Source organism: Pipistrellus hanaki (genome assembly GCF_964339955.1).
Source record: "Pipistrellus hanaki genome assembly, chromosome: 9".
NCBI classification, from domain to species: Eukaryota; Metazoa; Chordata; class Mammalia; order Chiroptera; family Vespertilionidae; genus Pipistrellus; species Pipistrellus hanaki.
The window spans coordinates 44,466,778-44,485,512 of NC_140511.1; the positions used below are offsets into that span (position 1 = coordinate 44,466,778).

General features: G+C 47.8%; 2 protein-coding genes across 2 annotated transcripts in view; both read left to right on the plus strand.

Moving 5' to 3' along the window:
• Positions 1-18,735, plus strand: part of LOC311627698 (putative CENPB DNA-binding domain-containing protein 1) — a 40,148-nt gene that overhangs the window by 1,537 nt on the left and 19,876 nt on the right. The gene's annotated exons all lie outside the window — the stretch shown is intronic.
• On the plus strand, positions 4,828-7,583 carry LOC311627525 (olfactory receptor 52B4-like; the record flags this gene model as incomplete). Its single annotated transcript, XM_084894035.1, has 1 exon — positions 4,828-7,583. The coding sequence occupies exon 1, from the start codon at positions 6,615-6,617 to the stop codon at positions 7,581-7,583; it is 969 nt and encodes a 322-aa protein (XP_084750161.1). The 5' UTR covers positions 4,828-6,614.

Consider the following 18,735-nt stretch of genomic DNA (forward strand, 5'->3'; position numbering starts at 1 on the left):
ACGGGGCTGTGAGGCGGAATCCCAAGCGAGCAGCGAAAAGCAGGGCCCCCGGAGCCGCGCACACAATGCGCGCAGAGGACTGAATGTTGACTCTGATGCTGGATTACCCTAGCGGGAAGAAACAAAGCCTCCGGTGGCGCTGAGCCTCAGTCCGGACTGCTCTGAACACCAGTCCTGGACCAGACCCTGGGGACCCAGGCTCGGGCAGGTGAAGACGGGGCTGTGAGGCAGAATCCCAGGGGAGTGGCGAAAAGCAGAGCCCCCAGAATCGCGCGCACTGCGCGCAGAGGACAGTCTGTTGACTCTGATCCTAGCGGGAAGGAGAAAAAAAAAAGCTCCAGACTGGAGGAATGCGACAGGGAGCAGGAGCCCCTGCCGGACACCAGCCAGCCGGGCGCTGGCAGGGAGCCGGGAGATGGGGCCCACAGGGGGGGGTGGGTGCCCCTGAGCCTTCGACCTCTGAGCGCAGGCAACGGAGCCAAGGCTGGGGGCTGCTTCCTGGGCGGCGCCGACCCCGGCAACAAGCTGGAGCAGCGCAGGAGCCTGCGGAGAACAAAGGGGAGCCACAGGCCAACCTGCTGAGCTCCCAGGACAAGGAGGAAGAAACCAAAGTTCTCAATGTGAAGAAATCAAGTGAGAGCAAAATATAGTAAAATTACTTAAGAAAGAATACAAAGAAGATCTTGAAAAATCAAAGACTAAGTCAGAACTCAACTCACCAGCCAACATTGCAACATAAATGTGTTTTTAAAAAAAAAAAAAAAAAAAAAGGACAGAATGTTGGAACAGCGGCGGCCAGGCCTAGAGTGCCCAGGCACGAAGCAGTGGCAACTGGGCCCGGAGCAGCAACGGCCAGGCCCCAGAGCAGCAGCAGCCAGAACCAGAGCAACAACAGCCAGCACTGGAGCAGCCAGACCTGGGGCAGTGGCAGCCAGGCCTGAGGCGGAGGCAGCAAAGCCCAGGGTGGCCAGTCCAGGAACACCCAGACCCGGAGTGGCCGGGCCCGGAGAAGCCGGGCCCAGAGCAGCCGGGTTGGGAGCAGCCAGGCCCAGAACAGCAGTAGCCAAGCCCGGAGCATCCAGGCTGGGAGCGGCCAGACTCGGAGCGGCCAGGCCCGGGGCAGCCGGGCCCAGAGCAACCGGGTCTGGTGTGGGTAGGCCCGGAGCAGCGGCTGCCAGGCTGGGAGCGGCCAGACTCGGAGCGGCCAGGCCCGGGGCAGCCGGGCCCAGAGCAGCCGGGTCTGGTGCGGGCAGGCCCGGAGCAGCAGCTGCCAGGCTGGAAGCGTCCAGGCCCAGAGCAGCGGCTGCCAGGCTGGGAGCGGCCGGGCCCGGAGCAGCCGGGTCTGGTGCGGCCAGGCCCGGAGCAGCGGCTGCCAGGCTGGGAGCGGCCGGGCCCGGAGCAGCCGGGTCTGGTGCGGCCAGGCCCGGAGCAGCGGCTGCCAGGCTGGGAGCGGCCGGGCCCGGAGCAGCCGGGTCTGGTGCGGCCAGGCCCGGAGCAGCGGCTGCCAGGCTGGGAGCGGCCCGGCCCGGAGCAGCCGGGTCTGGTGCGGCCAGGCCCGGAGCAGCGGCTGCCAGGCTGGGAGCGGCCGGGCCCGGAGCAGCCGGGTCTGGTGCGGCCAGGTCCGGAGCAGCAGCAGCCAGGTCCAGAGCAACTAGGTCGGGAGCAGCGGTGACCAGACCCGGAGCAGCTGGTTGTGGAACGAACCAGAGCAACAGAGGCCAGGCCCGGAGCAGCCAGGCCCGGAACAGCTCGCTCCTCGCCTGCCCCTGCCCCACGGCTGCCTCTCAGACTTGGCTGGAAACTTTTGCAGGAACTTGAGGGTCTGCTGAATCAAGTGATGAAGGCTTAGATCTGGATGTGTTGAGTTAGTATAGGGCTGGGGTGTTGATCTGTGAGTGCCTTGGGTGGGGCCTGGATGAGGCTGGTTGACCTATTTGGAATTGTCTTTTGTGTGAAATGTATCATTGGGCATGTGGTGGTATTATTGATATGAGAAAATGCTAAGTAACTGATTTACTATCTGAAAAGGGATTTACAGATAGTAAATCGGGGAAAGGGAGGGAGGAAGAGACTGAACATAAACTGCACCTATGGATGAGGACAATGGGGGATGGGGAGGGGGCGGAGGGTGGGGTGGGAACCTGGTGGAGGGGGGAAGAAATGAGGAACCTTTGTAACAATATGAACAATAAAGATTGATTTAAAAAATAATAATAAATTAATAAATTAATAAACATTTAAAAATTAAAAATGGAACTGCCACTTGACCCAGGGATCCCACTTCTAGGAATATATCCTAAGAAAACCTGAAACACCAATCAGAAAGAATATATGCACCATATGTATCCCTATGTTCTTTGCAGCACAATTTCAATAGCTAAAATCTCGAAATAGCCCAAGTGCCATCAGTAGATGAGTAGATAAAAAAGATGTGGTACATTTATACCGTGGAATACTACAAAGCTATAAGACAGAAGGATCTCTTACCTTTGAGTCAGCATGGAAGGATCTGCTAAGCAAAATATGCTAGTCAGAGAGAGATAAGCATCACATGATCTCACTCATATGTGGGATTTAATGAACAAAATAAACTGATGAACAAAATAGATCCAGAAACATAGAAGCATTGAACAGACTGACAAATGAAATGAAAAGACATCACAAATGTAAGAAATGATATCATATACATTGTTCACAAGCATTTATGTACCTTTAGGAAATAACTGGAACTCCTTATTGCCCTGGCTGGTGTTGCTTGTGGTTTGAGTGTCGGCCTGTGCACTAAAGGGTTGCGGATTTGATTAGTAGTCACATGCACATACCTGGGTTGTGGTTTTACTTCCTGCCCACTGGCGGGGAGCGTGAGGGAGGCAGCCAGTAGATGTGTCTCTCTCACATCCATTTTTTTCTTTCCCTCTCGCCTTTCCATTCTCTCTGAAAGCAATGGAAACAAATATCCTCAGGTGAAGATGAACAAAAATCACACCAAAAAAAACCCAAAACACCCTCATTATTTATGAATATGAATCTTATGACCACTCCAGGGATGAATATAACTGCAACATCATCCTTTACATGAAAAATTTTAAAATTATTTTTATATATTAATTGTATGGATTAATATTAGAGATTGGAAAGAACTTTAATATTAATTTAATTCAATATGGGTATTAAAACAGGCTTGCAGAAAAGCTGGTTTAGATGGGAGAGATTTTCTTGGAGTAAAACATCATAAATGTGTACACTTGGTGTGGGATGGGTTTCAGGACACGTGAGGAGGAGCAGGAGATAAAATTGGAGAAGCTCTAGGGAGGGGGGAGTAGATTTGGGAATAAGGCCATTTGAGAAGAGCGTGAAGCTGTTGGAGACAGCTGTGTCCCTGGGGTCCTGATGTAAGTGCTTCCTTCAAGGGCTCTCATGAAAGAGAATAAATAGCTCAAATGCCCGAGCCCCAACAAACTGAATTTCATCTCCAATCTCACGTCTGTTCCTGAGGACTCATTAAGAGCTGGTGAGTGAAATAGACGTCTATGGGTGGAGTGGTTTCAGGATCAGGGTAAGGACTGAGCTGGTCAGTCCATACAGGACAGAGGGGTCAGGACTCTTTTTTAAAATTTTATTTATTATTTTTATTTATTTGTTCGTTTGTTTATTTTTTTTGTAAGGACTCTTTGATGTTATTGATATATATGGATGCAGAATTATAAAGACGAGAGGCATCTTTCTGGTTGGTTACCACAGAAGTGGAGGGTAAGATGTGGGAAGGGAGGTTGAGAGTACTAGTATATGGGTAGCTGAGGTTAATGAAGGTTGGCAAATAAAGAGAAGTAATCCTATATAATAAAAGGCTAATATGCAAATTGTCCTCTTGGGCAGGAGTTCAACCAGGTGGGAGTTCAACCGCACCATGCAGCTGCCAACTGGCTGGATCAGGGCCCCCATTGGTCTCCCCAACTTCCCACAACCTCTCCCATCCCTTTAGACCCCACCCAATCGGGGTGGGGCCAGCTGACCAACTGCCCACAGCCCCTTCCTCTGGCCCTCCCCACCTCCAATTGGCCTTGATCACCAGGCTGGCCGAGGGACCCCACCCATGCATGAATTTGTGCACTGGGCTTCTAGTCCAATATATGACAAGTGTCCTAATAATGAGATGACATGAGAAAACAGAAAAGATATTGACTTAGATTGCAAATATGAGAAGAGCCCTGAGAATGACAAGGATCTGTGCTGGCCTTCCCAAAGCAGGACTTGGGAAATGGTCCAGGACACCTTAGGCTGTTGTGAAAAGGGAATAATGGGGGAAGAGCACTGAGTGGAACATGTAGATAAACGTGTGTCAGACCAAAGTCATTCTACCTTGGACAGGAGACCAAAGGGACAGGCATATCTTTGACCTTTGAGCTCCCTGGTTTCTCTCTCTGGCTCCAATGAACACAGTTTCCTCTGGTGCTCCCTTTCCTCAAACACATGGCCATCACCAGCTTCCATAATCTTCCCTCCTTTCCAGCTCTGCACTGGTTGCTTTGTGTCTTCTGTGGCCTCTTCTCTCTTGCCATTTCCCCCCTTTATATTCCCAATCAGATCTGTGAGGACACACACCAGCCACACCAGCTCTCACATCCCTCTGGTACCATCCCACTTTCCCCCCCCTTTTTTTTTTCTTTTTCCATGCAGGAGGTCAGATGCCTTCACTGGAGAAAACTGAAAAAGAAAAAGTTATCTTTATTGTTGAAAATATTACAGATGTGTCCCCCCGCCCCCCACCTTTTTTTCCCCATTGACTCGCTCCACCCGACACCCATCCTTTCCAGGCCTTCACCACACTATTGTCTGTGTCCATGGGCTATGTACATATGCATATAAATTTACCAGTTAATCTCTCCTCTCCCACCGACCCCCTCTGAGATTTGTCAGTCTGTTCAATGCTTCTATGTTTCTGGATCTATTTTGTTCATCAGTTTATTTTGTTCCTTAGATCCCACATATGAGTGAGATCATGTGATGCTTTTCTTTCTCTGACTGGCATATTTTGCTTAGCAGATCCTTCCATGCTGACTCAAAGGTAAGAGATCCTTCTGTCTTATAGCTTTGTAGTATTCCACGGTATAAATGTACCACAGCTTTTTTATCCATTCATCTACTGATGGCACTTGGGCTATTTCCAGATCTTAGCTATTGTAAATTATGCTGCAAAGAACATAGGGGTACATATGATGCATATATTCTTTCTGATTGGTGTTTCAGGTTTTCTTAGGATATATTCCTAGAAATGGGATCCCTGGGTCAAGTGGCAGTTCCATTTTAATTTTTTGAGGAAACTCCATATTTTTTTTTTCCATAGGCTGCACTAGTCTGCATTTCTACCAGCAGTGTACAAGGGTCCCCTTTTCTCCACATCCTTGCCAGCACTTGTTGTTTAATGATTTGTTGAAGGTAGCCATTCTAACATGGATAGAACTTTTTCATAAAGCAGCCATATGCTCTGCAGGAGACAGTACCGTAACTAGGCCAGATGATTGACTCTTTTGGTAGGTGACTGATAACAGACCACCTTCCTCCAGCACTTGGAGGATGGTAATTGGTAATTTTCCCCAGAAAGAAAAATATGGGCATCATGTGGGTAACTGGAGTGGAAGAAATAATGTTATTGAGCATGAGCTATAACTTAGCTATGGAGTTATTTTAAAATACTTTTTTATTATGGGGAATTAAAATATGTCTTCAGCTCTTCAAATTATCTGTTTATGTCAAACCATAAGTTCATAGGACTCGGTCAAATTCCCCTTTTCCCTGTATCTCCAGTTTGTAATGTGGTACCTGAAAAACAGTTACTGCTTCCTAAATGACAGAGTTAACGAATGAACAAATGTACACTAAGAGTTAGATGATAGAATTTTACCTGAAGAAAAAGCTTTAAAATATCATGCACAATGCCTCCCAGCAACAATGCCTTACTTTCACATTTTGGTCATTTATAAACTTAGTTCCTTCAGGTGTGAGCATGAGCAGTGCCTCACCTCAGGCACAGAGGCCCTGTTCATGCTACCTCTTAAAGTTCCCTTGACTCACTTCACAAGCCAGCAGATTGCATATGGTGAAGTCAGAGAGATTTCAAATCTCATTCCTGACAATTATACCCAATTTGCCTGAACAAACATCTCCCTGCTTTTTTCAGTATTCCCTATGCACAGCCACCCTGAGCTGAACACTGTGTTACGAAGATGCTATACTTTGATTTGAATACCCATGTTTTCTTTTATTGTTTTTCTTTATGATGAAGTATCCACCACAAAGCTAAGTTCAAGTTCTTCACATTCAAGAAACACTTGTTACAGCATTTCCAGATACATGGAACAATTCCCTATTGTCTTTTCATAATCCTCTTTCTGTAGGAGAAATAGATTCAACAAAATGTTTTGTTTTTTTTTGATTAGTTGGGAATATGTATACCTTTTAATCATTCATTAAGGCAGAGACTATATTCTATTACCTTATATGTTTCTTTTGATTTGCATGTTCAAAGAAGAAGGAATACGTCAAAAGGTCTTGGTGCCTTCAGAAAGAATATTATAAGGAATACTATGTTTTCCTGTGTCTGTGAATAAGAAGTGATGTCTGTGGTGGTGTCCCCACATGTGACTACCTTAAATCACACCGGTGTTAGCCACACAGTCTTCCGCTTGCTGGGCATCCCTGGCCTAGAGGACCAGCACATGTGGATTTCCATCCCCTTCTTCATTTCCTACATCATCGCCCTGGTTGGGAACAGCCTGCTCATCATTGTTATCCTCACAAAGAGCAGCCTCCATGAACCCATGTACCTCTTCCTCTGCATGCTGGCCGGAGCAGACATCGTCCTCTCCACGTGCACAGTGCCTCAGGCCTTGGCCATCTTCTGGTTCCATGCTGGGGAGATCTCCCTGGATCGCTGCATCGCTCAGTTCTTCATCATCCACTGCACTTTCATCTCTGAGTCAGGGATCCTGCTGGTGATGGCATTTGATCGTTACATTGCCATATGCTACCCACTGAGATACACAGCCATTCTTACATATACACTGATTGGGAAAATTGGTGTTTCCATCTTTTTGAGAAGTTACTGTACAATTTTCCCCATAATATTTCTTTTGAAAAGGTTGACTTTCTGCCAAAATAATATTATTCCTCATACCTTTTGTGAACACATCGGCTTGGCCAAATATGCTTGTAATGACATTCGGGTGAACATCTGGTATGGACTTTTTGTCATAATAACGACAGTGGTTTTAGATGCCCTGTTAATTTTTGTTTCCTATGTGCTGATTCTCCAAGCTGTCTTCCACATGTCTTCCCAAGAGGCTCGTCAGAAAGCTCTCAACACATGTGGTTCCCATGTCTGCATCATCATCCTCTTTTATGGGCCTGCCATCTTCACTACTGTTACTCAGCGGTTTGGACGCTACATACCCCCTCATATCCACATTTTGCTTGCTAATGTCTGCATTCTGGTTCCACCTATGCTGAATCCCATCATATATGGGATCAAGACCAAGCATATCCGAGAGCAGGCTATTCACATGTTTTTCCAAAAACAGGAATAACTTTGGAAGAGGACCAGAGTTTTCAGCATCTATAGCTATTCATGGTGTGATCTATGGAAGAGGTGGGTGGAAATATTAGTGGTAAAATGAAACACTAGGAAATAGCTTGAAGATTGTGTTTCTGAAGCAAGTTCACCAAGAATGTTATAGGATATTAATATTCAACTGCCAACAAGAGAGAGAGAGAGAGAGAGAGAGAGAGAGAGAGAGAGAGAGAGAGAGAGAGAATGGCCATGGTTTCCTTTCTACAACTATTCTAGTCCTCTTAGTTGCTTTTTCTTACTAATTTAAAAATAACCAACCTTATGTTAAAGACAAAGCACTTAAAATTCTTTTCTTTTTTTTTTAAATTCTTACCCATGAATATTTTCCCTATTGCTTTTTAGAGAGAGTGGAAGGTAGGGTAGAAGTGGGGAAAGAGGGAGGGGGAGAGATAGAGGGGGGAGTAAGGGAGAGAGGTGAGTCAAGTCAGATGAGAGAACTTTGTGCTAATAGTAAAACAAGAATTTTAGGGGTAAAATTTCCATAGAATGGTTGTGGTGCAACCCCCATCTTATAAAGGATGCCTCAAAAAGCCAAATTATGGAGTCATTTATATAAAGGCCAGTGGCATATGGGGGACCAAAAGCGCTCCAGACCTCGCAGCCCCGAACAGTTTGCCATGCCTGGCTTATATTGGCAGAATATCACTAAAGTATCCATTACATCTTTGGGTCTGGAATGAGGAACCTGTTTCCCGAATTTACAGAAGTGAAACTGAGCAAGTTAGTTATCTCAAGTATCTACAAATCACTGGATCCACAGAAACACATTATTTGGGACCACCTGGACAATTTAGAATAATTGTGCTGTCCAGATTCTGGAATCACTGCGTCAACAGGAATGCACTATCTGTAGCTATTAAGGCAATTTAGGATAGTTGAACTGTCTTAGGTCCCAGGAATGTGCTTTGATGACCAGTGAGATCCCAATCAATGGGATATTCAAACCACCATCAATGGAGTATTGGGATAGATACATAAATTCAGAAAATCAAAATAACTTTTAAATAAGTACAGAACCCAAAACAGCAGTTTCTACCTTAGATGATTGCTACCATACTTCAGAATGAGGAAGCTGGGAACAGCAAAAGGTCTATATTTACAAAATAAAGAGAAGGAATCCCTTCATTCAGAAGGAGGAGAAGAAAGCCCAAAGGGATGGGGAGTAGGGGGACAATAAGGAAGGAGTGGAGAGAACCTCACATTTGCCAGGAGTTACTATAGTAACCGGTGTAAGGGAATAGTGACCAATCAGAGGGGATATGGGGTACCAGGATCTGCAACCTTTACAAGCCATTGGGAAGAGGAACTCAGTGGGACCCTTTCCCCCTCCCTACTTTGGAGTCCATTGTGTGGGACTCTTCCCTCTCCCCACGTGGGAGTCTGTACTTGTTCCTCAATAAATCTCCACTTTTGCTATACCACTTTCAATCCGTGGATTCATTCTTTGATTCCTATAGACAAAGAATCCGGGCTCCAGTCCAAAAATTCGGTATCAATAGAACACTTCTCTAAATTGATTGCAGAGGTCCTCATATAAATCTACACATATGGTAATATTGCATAGAACTACACACACACAATAAATGCACTTAAAATTGTTGATATTTAAATAAGACATGTGGACTTTACCAATGTCACTTTGTTTAGATATTGTACTCTAGTTATATACTATATTACTATAGGGGGAAATGGAGTGAATGGTACCAGGCATCACCCTTTACAATGTTGTGGGGGTTTTTTGTTGGTTTTTTTTTCTTTGTGTGTGTGTGTGTATGTGTGTGTTTTTTTACAACCACCTGTGAATCTATAACTATTTCAAACTATATTACAAAGCTACAGTAATCAGACAATATGGTACTGGCATAAAAACAGACACATAGATCAATGGAACAGAACACACAAAAAGAAATAAACTCTCACACATATGGTGAACTAATATTTGACAAGAGAACCAAGGATAATTATTGGGGAATGGATGGTCTCTTAAATGAAATATTGTTCATAAAACTGGATAAGCACAGAAGAAAGAAAGTGGACCCCTAACTTACACCACTCAAAAAAAAAAACAAACAAAAAACCCACCTGAAAATAGATTAAAAACCCAAACGTCAGACCTGAACGTATAAAAATTTTAAAAGAAAACATAAGAAATAAGCTCCTTGGGAGGATCCAAGATGGCTGCTCGGGTATACACCTAGCCGCAGCAGCTCACAACAATTTCAAGGGAATACAACTAAAATGTAGAGTGGACATTGCCCAGAGCTACAGGTAGTCGACTGACTGAAAACTCTACAATAGGAAGGAGGGAGAAAACCAGAAGGAAAATCAGAGGAGCTGAAAAAAAGCCTAAGGTACGGAGACATGCTGCGCGCACGCACGCACGCGCGCACGGAGAGGTCGCAGCCGGAGAGGAGGAGAGGGCTGGGTGCTGCCTGGCGTTCCCTAGCAGGAAGGAAATAGAACCCCCAGCCTGGGCTGAACCCCCAAACCGGCAGCGCTGAGCCCCAAGTTATGTGCCAGACCCTGGGGACCCAGGCTCCGGCAGGGGGAGATGGGGCTGTGAGGCGGAATCCCGGCGAAAGGCGGGGCCCCCCGGAGTCGCGCGCACATGGCGCGCAGAGGACTGAATGTTGACTCTGATGCTGGATTACCCTAGCGGGAAGAAACAAAGCCTCCGGCGGCAGCTCTGAGCCTCAGTCCAGACCGCCCCGAACTCCAGGTCTAGGCCAGTCCCTGGGGACCCAGGCTCGGGCAGGGGGAGACGGAGCTGTGAGGTGGAGTCCTGGGAGCACGGCCAAAGGCCGAGCCCCCGGAGTCGCGCACACTGTGCGCAGAGGACAGTCTGTTGACTCTGAACCTGGACTCCCCTAGTGGGAGGGAGAAAGAAAGCTCCAGACTGGAGGAACGCCAAGAGGAGCAGGAGCCCCTGCCGGACACCGGCCAGCCGGGCGCCAGCAAGGACCCGGGCGACTGGGCCCCCAGTGGGGGGGGGTGCCCCTGAGCCTTCGACTGCTGAGCGCTGGCAACGGAGCCAAGGACGGGGGCTGCTTCCTGGGCGGCGCCGACCCCGGCAACAGGCTGGAGCAGCGCGGGAGCCCGCGGAGAACAAAGGGGTGCCACAGGCCAACCAGCTGAGCTCCCAGGACAAGGAGGAAGAAACCAAAGAAGTTCTCAATGTGAAGAAATCAAGTGAGGGCAAATGATAGTAAAATTACTTAAGAAAAAATACAAAGAAGATCTTGAAAAATCAAAGACTAAGTCAGAACTCAACGCACCAGCCAACATTGCAACATAAATGCGTTTTGTTTTTTTTAAAAAAAGAAAAAAAAAAAAAAGAGAAAAAAGGGACAGAATGTTGGAACAGCGGCGACCAGGCCTAGAGTGGCCAGGCACAAGGCAGTGGCAGCTGGGCCCGGAGCAGCAGTGGCCAGGCCCCAGAGCAGCAGCAGCCAGAACAAGAACATCAACGGCCAGCACTGGAGCAGCCAGACCTGGGGCAGTGGCAGCCAGGCCTGAGGCGGAGGCAGCCAAGCCCAGGGTGGCCAGTCCAGGAACACCCAGACACGGAGTGGCTGGGCCCGGAGAAGCCCGGCCCAGAGCAGCCGGGCTGGGAGCAGCCAGGCCCAGAACAGCAGTAGCCAAGCACGGAGCATCCAGGCTGGGAGTGGCCAGGCTCGAAGCAGCCGGGTCGGGTGCGGCCAGGCCCGGAGCAGTGGCGGCCAGGCTGGGAGTGGCCAGGTCCGGAGCAGCCGGGTCTGGTGTGGCCAGGCCCGGAGCAGCGGCTGCCAGGCTGGGAGCGGCCAGGCCCAGAGCAACAGCTGCCAGGCTGGGAGCGGCCAGGCCCGGAGCAGCCGGGTCTGGTGCGGCCAGGCCAGGAGCAGCGGCTGCCAGGCTGGGAGCGGCCAGGCCCGGAGCAGCAGCTGCCAGGCTGGGAGCGGCCAGGCCCGGAGCAGCCGGGTCTGGTGTGGCCAGGCCCGGAGCAGCAGCTGCCAGGCTGGGAGCGGCCAGGCCCGGAGCAACAGCTGCCAGGCTGGGAGCGGCCAGGCCCGGAGCAGCCGGGTCTGGTGCGGCCAGGCCCGGAGCAGCGACTGCCAGGCTGGGAGCGGCCAGGCCCGGAGCAGCCGGGTCTGGTGCGGCCAGGCCAGGAGCAGCGGCTGCCAGGCTGGGAGCGGCCAGGCCCGGAGCAGCAGCTGCCAGGCTGGGAGCGGCCAGGCCCGGAGCAGCCGGGTCTGGTGCGGCCAGGCCCGGAGCAGCGGCTGCCAGGCTGGGAGCGGCCAGGCCCGGAGCAGCCGGGTCTGGTGCGGCCAGGCCAGGAGCAGCGGCTGCCAGGCTGGGAGCGGCCAGGCCCGGAGCAGCAGCTGCCAGGCTGGGAGCGGCCAGGCCCGGAGCAGCCGGGTCTGGTGCGGCCAGGCCAGGAGCAGCGGCTGCCAGGCTGGGAGCGGCCAGGCCCGGAGCAGCCGGGTCTGGTGCGGCCAGGCCAGGAGCAGCGGCTGCCAGGCTGGGAGCGGCCAGGCCCGGAGCAGCAGCTGCCAGGCTGGGAGCGGCCAGGCCCGGAGCAGCCGGGTCTGGTGCGGCCAGCCCAGGAGCAGTGGCTGCCAGGCTGGGAGCGGCCAGGCCCGGAGCAGCAGCTGACAGGCTGGGAGCGGCCAGGCCCAGAGCGGCCGGGACCGGAGCAACTGGTCCCAGAGCAGCCGGGTCAGGTGCGGCCAGGCCTGTAGCAGCAACAGCCAAGTCCAGAGCAACTAGGTCGGGAGCGGCAGTGACCAGACCCGGAGCAGCTGGTTGTGGAACGAACCAGAGCAACAGAGGCCAGGCCCGGAGCAGCCAGGCCCGAAACAGCTCGCTCCTCGCCTGTACCTGCCCACGGCTGCCTCTCAGACATGGCTGGAAACTTTTGCGGGAACTTGAGGGTCTGCTGAATCAAGTGATGAAGGCTTAGATCTGGATGTGTTGAGTTAGTATAGCGCTGGGGTGTTGATCTGTGAGTGCCTTGGGTGGGGCCTGGATGAGGCTGGTTGACCTATTTGAAAATGTCTTTTGTGTGAAGTGTATCATTGGGCATGTGGAGGTATTATTGATATGAGAAAATGCTAAGTAACAGATTTACTATCTGAAAAGGGATTTACTATCGGGGAAAGGGAGGGAGGAAGAGACTGAACATAAACTGTGCACCTATGGATGAGGACAATGGGGGATGGGGAGGGGGCGGAGGGTGGGGTGGGAACCTGGTGGAGGGGGGAAGAAATGAGGAACCTTTGTAATAATATGAACAATAAAGATTGATTTAAAAAAAAAAAAAAAAAAAAAAAGAAATAAGCTCCTTGACATTGGGTCTGCCAATGATATATTGGATGTGACATCAAAAGCAAAATCAATAAGGGGGCCATAGAAACCCTCCTAGCTGAGGCACCTCTGGAGATCAACGCTTCCCAGTGATACCAACAACAAGCAAGGCTTAACAACAAGACTGTACACACAGCCCACAAAGGGCTACACCAAGACTGTCCACCTCAGGTAACTGGGAGGCTGACTCACTGAAACATATAGGACACCTTAGCACACAAAGCCACCCTACCAACTAAGGGAAGCTGTGAAAATGCTAAGACAAGGAAATAGAGCACAAATAAAAGAAATGGAAGAAAAGAAGAGACTGGATATAGAGTTCAAAACCACGCTTAGAAGGTTTTTCAAGAATTTCCTAGAAAAGGTCGACAAGACCTATGAGGAGATGAAAAGGGATCAACAAGAACTAATAAGGGATCAACAAGAACAAATAAGGAATCAACAAGAAATAAAGAATATATTGTCTGAAATAAAAAATATTATACAGAGTCCTAAAAACAGAATGGAAGATCGCAAGAATCAAGTAAAAGATTTGGAACAGAAAGAGCTAGAAGACACTCCTCCGCAGAAGCAAGAAGGCAAGAGAATCCAGAAAGTTGAAGATAATGTAAGAAACCTCTGGGACAACTTCAAGCGAACCAACATCAGAATTATGGGGGTTCCAGAAGATGAGAGAGAGCAAGATATTGAAAACATACTGAAAGAAATAGTGACAGAAAACTTCCCCCACCTGGTGAAGGAATTAGACTTACAAGTCCAGGAAGTGCAAAGAACTCCAAACAAAAGGAATCCAAAGAAGACCACACCAAGACACATCATAATTAAAATTCCAAGAGCAAAAGACAAAGAGAGAATATTAAAAGCAGCAAGAGCAAAGCAGGTAGTTACCTATAAAGGAGCACCCATACGATTGTCGGCTGATTTCTCAACAGAAACTATGCAGGCCAGATGGGAATGGCAAGAAATATTCAAGGTGATGAATAGCAAGAATCTACAGCCAAAAATAATCTACCCAGCAAAGCTATCACTCAGAATCGAAGGCCAGATAAAGAGCTTCACTAATAAAAAAAAGCTAAAGGAGTTCATCACCACCAAACCAGAATTATATGAATTGCTGAAGGGGGTTCTTTCGGAAGAGAAAGTAAATAAAGATAAAAACTATGAACAACAAATATGTAACTATCAACAAGTGAATCTAAAAACCAAGGGAATTAAAAAAAAATCTGATGAACAATATTAACTGGTGAATATAATAGAATCAGAGGTATGATAGGGGAGTGGACTGACGATTCTCAGGGAAAAAGGGGATAGGGGGGCGTGGGAAGAGACTGAACATAAACTGTGCACCTATGGATGAGCACAATGGGGGTGGGGAAAGGGCAGAGGGTGGGGTGGGAACCTGGTGAAGGAGAGCAATGGAGGGTGGGAAGGGGGGGAATGAGGAACATTTGTAATAATATGAACAATAAAGATTCATTTAAAGAAAAAAAAAATAAAAAAAAATAAAAAAAATAATGGATGGTGGAGATAATGTGGGATATGCCACCATTGAGATGAACACCCCAATTTCAATTGCAATGATGGACTACCAGACTGGCAAAGGTCAAGTGGTAGCAGTTAGCCATTAGAAAGAAAAAATAAATAAAATCAATAAGGGGGAATTATGTTAAACAAAAGGGCTTTTTTTTTGGAAATGAAATGATCAACATAATAAGAAACCTATGGAATGAGGGAAACTATTTGCAAAACAGATACCTGATAAAGGATTAATATGCAAAATACATAAGGAAGTCATACAATGCAAGAGCAAAACACACACACAACCTAATTAAAAATGGTCTAGGGCCAAAACCGGTTTGGCTCAGTGGATAGAGCGTTGGCCTGTGGACTGAAAGATCCTGGGTTCAATTCTGGTCAAGGGCATGTACATTGGTTGAGGGCACATCCCCGGTAGGGGGCGTGCAGGCGGCAGCTGATCGATGTTCCTCTCTCATCGATGTTTCTAACACTCTATTCCTCTCCCTTCTTTGTAAAAAATCAATAAAAATATATTTAAAAAAATAAATAAATAAAATAAAAATGGTCTAGGACCTGGATAAACAGTTTTCTATTCTAAAAAAATGTTTTTAATGATTTTAGAGAGAGCATAAGGGATAGGGAAAGACAAAGAGAAACATTGATTGGTCTTGCCACCACCAAAGTGGGTTCTGAATCCAAACACAAAGATGACAACAGATGTGGTCTTATACATTTAGGCTAGTTTTTCTCGAATTTCTGTCTTAGGTACTGTTGCCTCCCCAGGGTGAAAGACATCAATGACCATTTGCTTCTGCTGAAGTAGTCTGTTGGTCATGAACTTCCTGGTCTGGATGGTTACCATGTCATTCATGATGAAGGTTTATCTTCAAACAGCCAGGGAGGAAGAGCATATTATGTGGTGTGTGTGTGTATGTTTTACCACAACCTCCCATCCCCGCCCAACTACAAAAAATCCATTTTACCTTTTAAGATTTTAGTGGGTTAAAAATAAAGTCATGAAGTAAGATATACCTGTTAACACTAATCAAAAGAAAGCTGAAGTAGATATATATATGCTAGCTGTCCTCATCCAGGCCCGATTACCCCCCACCCCACCCCGCGCTTCCCCAACCTCCTGTGGCCCCTGCCCTGGCTGGCCGAGCCCCCAATTGCCACCCTCCCACCCCCATTGGGCATGGGGCCAACTGGCCAACCATTCATGGCTTCTCCCCTCAGCCAGCCAGCTCCATCTCCCCTCCTCCATAGCCCTTAATCACTGGCCAGGCTGAGGGACCCCACCAGGCCTCTAGTATCTATATAATAAAGAAATAATGTGAAAATTGACCACCACGCCCTAACAAGATGGCTGCCTATGACCAGGCCAGCAGGGGGATTAGTGAGGGACCACCAAAGGACTGAACAAGCAGGCTGCATGGGGTGACCAGGTCAGCAGAGGGGGTCAGTGAGGGATGATCAAACGACTGAACAAGCAGGCTGTGTGGGATGACTAGGTAGGCAGGGGGGTTAGTGAGGGACAACCAAACGACTGAGCAGCAGGCTGCATTGGTGACCAGGCTGCCCGTGATGGCCACAAGGGGTGACCAGGCCAGCATGTGGCAGTTAGGGGTGAGCAGGTCAGCTGGGGAGGAGGGGGCAATTGGAGGTGTCCGGTCTGGCAGGGAGGGCAATTGGGGGTGATTAGGCTGGCAGGAGGGGCAGTTGGTGGCAACCAGGCCAGCAGGGGGAGCAGTTAGGGGCAATCAGGCAAGCAGGAAGGTGAGCAATTAGGAGCCAGCAGTCCAGGATTGAGAGGGATGCCCGACGCCGGTTTAGGCCTGATCCTCAGAGGGGTTCTAGATTGGAGAGGGTGCAGGCTGGGCTGAGGGGATCACCCCCATGCACAAATTTCATGCACGGGGGCTCTATTATAAATCTATATATTTACTGATTTCAGAGAGGAAGAGAGAAATAGAAACATCAATAATGAGAGAAAATCATTGATCAGCTGCCTTCTGCACACCTCTAACTGGGGATCGAGCCTGCAACCTGGCCATGTGCCCTTGACTGGAATTGAACCTTGGACCCTTCAGTCCGTAGGATGATGCTCTATCCATTGAGCCAAAGCAGCTAGTGTTGAAATAATTACATTAATTTGAGACAAAGCAAGCTTCAGAATAAGAAAAATTATCTGGCCAAAACCAGTTTGGCTCAGTGGTAGAGTGTCGGTCTGGGAACTGAAAGGTCCCAGGTTCGATTCCGGTTAAGGGCATGTACCTGGGTTGTGGGCACATCCCCAGTAGGGGGTGTGCAGGAGGCAGTTGGTTGATGTTTCTCTCTCATTGACGTTTCTAGCTCTCTATCTCTCTCCCTTCCTCTCTGTTAAAAATTTTTTTTAAATATATATATATATATATATATATATATATATATAGAGAGAGAGAGAGAGAGAGAGAGAGAGAGAGAGAGAGAGAGAAAATGATCTGAGAGAAATAGGTGCATTATATAATAAAGTGATCAATTCTCCAAGAAGGCACAATAGTTGAAATGTGTATACCCCTAACAACAGAAGGTCAAAATATGTGAGCCAAAACTACACAGAACTGCATGAAAAAGAGGCAAACCCACTCTTATACTTGGAGGCCTCATTACTATTCTTATATTAATAGGGTTACTTTGAATAAATTCCCAAAAGTAGATATGCTGATTCTTTTTTTCTTGTTATAGCTTATATTTTAAAATGTACTTTTGTCTAGTATAAATGTTGCTAGCCTATCTTTTTTATTAAACACAGGAATGTTCAATTATAATAAACTCTTTTTGCTATAAATAACATATTTGAGGTTAAAATAAGTTAATTATATTATCTTACCTTTCCATTTTAAAATATTTTTGCATTAAAAAAAAATGCTATGTAAACGGCAATCATTTAACAAATAAATAAAAACATGTACCTAAGGACACAGGCTCCAATATAGCTCAGCAGGGCACTGACCGGAGGCCCATAACCCTTAGCAGCAGTAACAAGGCATGTCCGCTGCTCAAGAAATATGGCGGCAGCAGCAGCAAAGCTGGAGGAAGCTTCAATGAACTAACTCAGTTCTCGGGTCTCCTCTGCACTTCCCTGTGCTGTACAGACTTTTATAGACAGAAAATTCTCATTTTTCCTTGCTGCCTCAGGAAACTTGGTTTCAACTCACCACCTGTGATACACTATTAACTTTCACACACACACACACACACACAAACCCTCCCCCCGCCCCGCCCAGCAATATGAAAAGCAGTTATTCCATATATTGCACTGCTGCAATACTCTAAGCCTGGCCATCCACCTTCCTTTACCTACCGATGGAGAGTTGTTGCAACCCCAGTGTTGCTTTCCCTGGTATAAAACTATGCATACTCCTAGTGGATCTTTTAGATACTCTTGTTTGTTTGTGGTTAGTTCATACCTGAAAAGGAAAAGGAAAAATTGCCAAGCAAGTGATGCTATCATAGAACTGAATTTACCTTTAAGCTTCTCACAGAAAATCAAGTTTGGATTGTGTGGATCCACTCATTGGTGGCTTTTTATTTTCTATTTTTTAAGTAAGTACACAGTCAGTCTTATACCCCCAGGTTTTACATTCATGGATTCAACCGAGGATAAAAAACTGTTTTCTTTATGGTTGGGGATCTGCAGATGGAGGGCTGACTGTAGGCACTGTTCTATGCCATCCTATATTATAATAAAAGCACAGTATGCAAAGTGACTGAAAAGCAGAATGAATAGTCGTAATGATGTGCACTGACAATCGGGGACAGAAGCTTAAAAGGGAGCTGCGCCCTGGTGGTCAGAGGGCTCCCACAGGGGGAGCACAGCGCATCATGAAGGTAGACTCACGGCTGGAGAGTGGAGCCTCGATGGTGGGAGCCTCTCCTGCCTCCGCTGCAAGTGGGTGTTAAGGAGTCAGGGGTCCTGGACTGCAAGTGCCTCAGAATATGAGAGCCCCAGACTGCAAGAAAGCGCAGGCAGACCAGGTTGAGGGGCACCCTCCACCCTCATAATGCCCAGTGTACGAGCATCATGCATCATACCTCTAATTTTTAATAAGGGACTTCAACATCCATGGATGTGGTATCCACCGGGTGGTCCTGGAGCCAATCCCCTTTATATACCAAGGTATGATTGTCCTTAAGCTTTAGGGGAGTCAACAGTTACACTCACATTTTCCACTATGTCAGAATGGGGGATTGGTGCCCTAAACCCT